Source organism: Mastomys coucha, unplaced genomic scaffold (assembly GCF_008632895.1).
Source record: "Mastomys coucha isolate ucsf_1 unplaced genomic scaffold, UCSF_Mcou_1 pScaffold17, whole genome shotgun sequence".
NCBI classification, from domain to species: Eukaryota; Metazoa; Chordata; class Mammalia; order Rodentia; family Muridae; genus Mastomys; species Mastomys coucha.
In genome coordinates, this window is record NW_022196899.1 from 20663446 (window position 1) to 20667146 (window position 3701).

The 3701-nt window shown below is 49.6% G+C and overlaps 1 protein-coding gene across 1 annotated transcript in view; it reads left to right on the top strand.

Moving 5' to 3' along the window:
• The first annotated feature begins 959 nt into the window (after nt 1-959).
• The window catches only part of Tnfsf10 (TNF superfamily member 10), an 18737-nt gene continuing 15995 nt past the window's right edge, over nt 960-3701 (top strand). The window contains exon 1 of the mRNA XM_031376469.1: nt 960-1316. Within this exon, the coding sequence (XP_031232329.1) occupies nt 1083-1316 (234 nt within the window). The 5' untranslated portion in view covers nt 960-1082. The remainder of the gene's footprint in view (nt 1317-3701) is intronic.

Below are 3701 nucleotides of genomic sequence, written 5' to 3' on the forward strand. Positions count from 1 at the left end.
CCCATAATGGGATGCCGGCCAGAAAGACGTCATTTGGCGCTTAGGAACTGGCTCCATTAGAAAGAGCAACACTGTTGCTAGAACCTGCAGAAGCCTCAGAGTCGCAAACATTGGGCTGGGAGCTGGAGATGGTTGTTGCAGGACATGTGATCACACGGTGAACCTGAGATTGTGAACTGTTTCTTACTGTGATATGGCTCAGCCTTTGATCCTAGAACTTTCTGTTTGCCGTAAACAGGTAGTGGAGGTTTGGCTCAGTCCCATCACATCCAAGAGCCAAACCAAGTTTTGGTCAAGAGGCAGAGCAAGTAACCGTCTGACAGAAGTGAACATAGTGAACAAACGGGGGTGTTTAAGAAGGTGTGGAGAAGAAGAGAGAGTTTCTTGCCTTCTGGGATGTTGGTGGAGTAGGAAGCTCAGCTGGGTGCTCTCTCTGCTCTCTGAGCTAGCAGGCTTTCACCACAGCATCTGGCTCCTGAGTCTTCATTGGTAAAATTGAACAGCTGGAGTTTTTTGGTTTTTGTTTTGTTTTTTTAAAAACAGTTTTTAAAAACAAACAAAAACCAAACTTTTTAATTGATCCTTTGTGAGTTTCACATCATGCACCCCAGTCCCATTCATCTCCCTGTCCCCTCATAATCACTGTGTGCCCTTGTAACCCCCCCCAATAAAAACACACATAAAACAAACAAAATAAAACAAAACGAAGCGAAGAAAACATCTCATCATGGAAGCTGTCCCAGTGTGTCCCTCTGCCCACACATCTTCACTTGCAAACGTTCGTGGCAATGAGACATTGTTGCTGTTGGAGATATCTGGCTTCTACGACACCTGCAGTTTTGGATCCTCACTGAGACTCCTCCCCGTTATCCTGTTATTGTCCTGTGTCCTGGAGATCCAGCAGCTTTGGATCTGCAGGACTGGCCCTTTCCCGTGCTCCAGCAGTTCACAGATGGGGTAGATCTCAGGGCTGGAGCGTTTCTGCACTCTACTTCCTCAGTCTGAGACACCGGTGCGTGCAGTCCCCTTCCTGACTTGCTCAGTTTCACTTTTGATCTCAGCAGTAAAAAGAAACTAACTGCATGGGCACGCTGCTTTCTAACGGTTGCTTTGTCAGGCACTGCTGCTGGGCTGCCACGCTGCTCTGGGGGAAGCCACACCTGGGCAAAAGCATGCCCTCCTCGGGGGCCCTGAAGGGCCCCAGCCTCAGTCAGCACTTCGGGATGCTGGTGATCTGCATCGTGCTCCTGCAGGTGGTCCTGCAGGCTGTGTCTGTGGCAGTAACTTACATGTACTTCACCAATGAGATGAAGCAGGTGAGTGCCCACGTGCTCTCAGCAGCGGCCGGTTACCTGTCTCCGCTCTGCCTCTTAGCTTGCTCTTCTTTGAAAGCTTAGCTGTGAATTAAAAAACATGCCTTTCCCAGGTGCAGACGCTAATGGCTAATGAGGAGAGGACTTTATAAAACTGCAAGTTGGCAGGCTTCCAAGCAGTTGTAGTAACAGAACAGGCTCTGAAAACTACCGATAGATATGCCGGCACCCCGAGGAGGTTTGCTCTCGTTTCAAAAGTGTCTGTTGCCTGGTGCAGTTGGCGTTGTCACCTGGCACGAATGCTTTCTGTGAAGTACTCTAGAGTTCCTTTAGTGTGTGTGTGTGTGTGTGTGTGTGTGTGTGTGTGTGTGTGAGAGAGAGAGAGAGAGAGAGAGAGAGAGAGAGAGAGAGGAAGGAAGAGAGAGGGAGACAGGGAGAGAGCAGAAGAGAGGGAGAGAGGGAAAAAAGAGAAAAGAGAGGAAGAGGGAGGAAGAGAGGGGGAGAGAGAAGGAGAGAGAGGAAGAGAGAAGGAGTGGGAGGGAGAGAGGGAGGAAGATAGACAGATAGATAGACAGGCAGACAGACAGAAGAGCACATGGAGGCTAGTGGTAAACCTCAGTTGTTTTTCTCCCTTATTCTTTTTCTCCATGGTGTTTCTCTGAGAGAAAGCCTCTCGCTGAACCTTGAACTCATTGTTTGCCTTTTACTGACTGAGCGAATCCCCTAGCCCTCAGCTCTGTAGTTGCCTGGACCCTGAGGTGAGGTTGAGGTGAGGGAGCGGTGTAGATTACCCTGTGCCCAGCAGACATCTATCTTGTCTGCACTTTGACCACTTGTGAGTCTGCACTAATCACTGTCCTCTAGACAAAGAAATGGATCTGAAAAACTCTCACAGAGACAAGCCATGCTTTAAAAACTGGTGGGTAGAAGAGCAAGTGTCTGAATGAAAATCAGTAGAATCTCCAGCGTTAGCATTTCGTCTCTCGCCGTGATCGGGTAGCAGTTAGCACTCTGCCTTGTGGACAACGTAGTAGCAATCTTGTTGGAATCTGAGTCACGGAACCAAATGTTGTATTTTACAAAACGATAGGGAGAAGGAATATGTGTGGTGGACATGTAGTCAGGTGTGGGTGGAGAGGGTGGCTCTGTGGGCCCATGCTGAGGCATCCCTTGACCAGCCACAGGACTGGATAGTATAGAATAGAGTTTATTTAGGGCATGGGGAGGGGAGTTGAGAGGGTAGTAGAGAAAGGCAGAGAGAGGGAGAGAGAGAGAGAGAGAGAGAGAGAGAGAGAGAGAGAGAGAGAGAGAGAGAAGGAGTAGAGGAGACGCTGGTCATGAGCACGTGGAGAGAGAGGGGGGAGGATAATGGGAGAGAGGGGGAAGGGGAAAGAGGACAGATGGAGAGCTAGAAGGCAAGAGAGAGAGAGGAGGGGGCGAGCAGCCCCTTTTAGAGTCAGTCAGGCACACCTGGCTGTTGCCAGATAACTGTGGGGCAGAGCCTGGACAAAATGCTACCACAAAGTATCACATTTCTCAATCCAACAAGGCTGAAGGTGGGGTGGACATAAACCAGGTATTTGAAATACGTTTGGGAGGGGGGACGGGCTCAGTCAGGGAAGCTTCCTGTGTGAGGCTGAAGAATCCCTGGGGCTTGCTGGTTGAGCTTCTATGTGAGGCTGAAGAATCCCTGGGGCTTGCTGGTTGAGCTTCTATCTACTGGTGAACTCCAGGCCCTGTGAGAGACCCTCTATCACACACACACACACACACACACACACACACACTCAGACACACACACACACACACAGACACACACACACACACAAACACACACACACATGCATACACACACACACACTCACACACACACACACACACACTCAGACACACACACACACACCCACCCACACCCACACACACACACTTTTGTTTTGTTTTATGTTTCAAAACAGTATGTTTTGATTTTAAGCCTGCAGAGTTCCTGTGTTGACAATAGTGTGAGTATAATGGCCTGGCTTTCCTTCCTGCCTTTCCTTTGAATCCCGCTTGCCTTGTTTAGAGGTTTATAACCAGGATTTAGCTCTCATGAGAAATCAGTTGGACTTTATGCCAGGAGGAACCTAGATACAAACGCAGGAAAGCCCCTGAGACTAGGAGTGCCAAACCCATAAGAGAAGAAACCAATTCTGCTTCAGTTTCGGGTTGCTCACACCCACGCTGGGTAAACACGTGTTCTAGGGAGCTGAAGAGTGGTAGGGCGGGTGAATGCCCCACTCCTTTACCTCAAACCTATGGAGAAATGAATTATCCAAGCTCAGACAGGGCTTTGGAGCCAGGGTAGGGCTGGAGCCCAGGGCTGTGGATGGCAGGCACTGCTCTACCCAC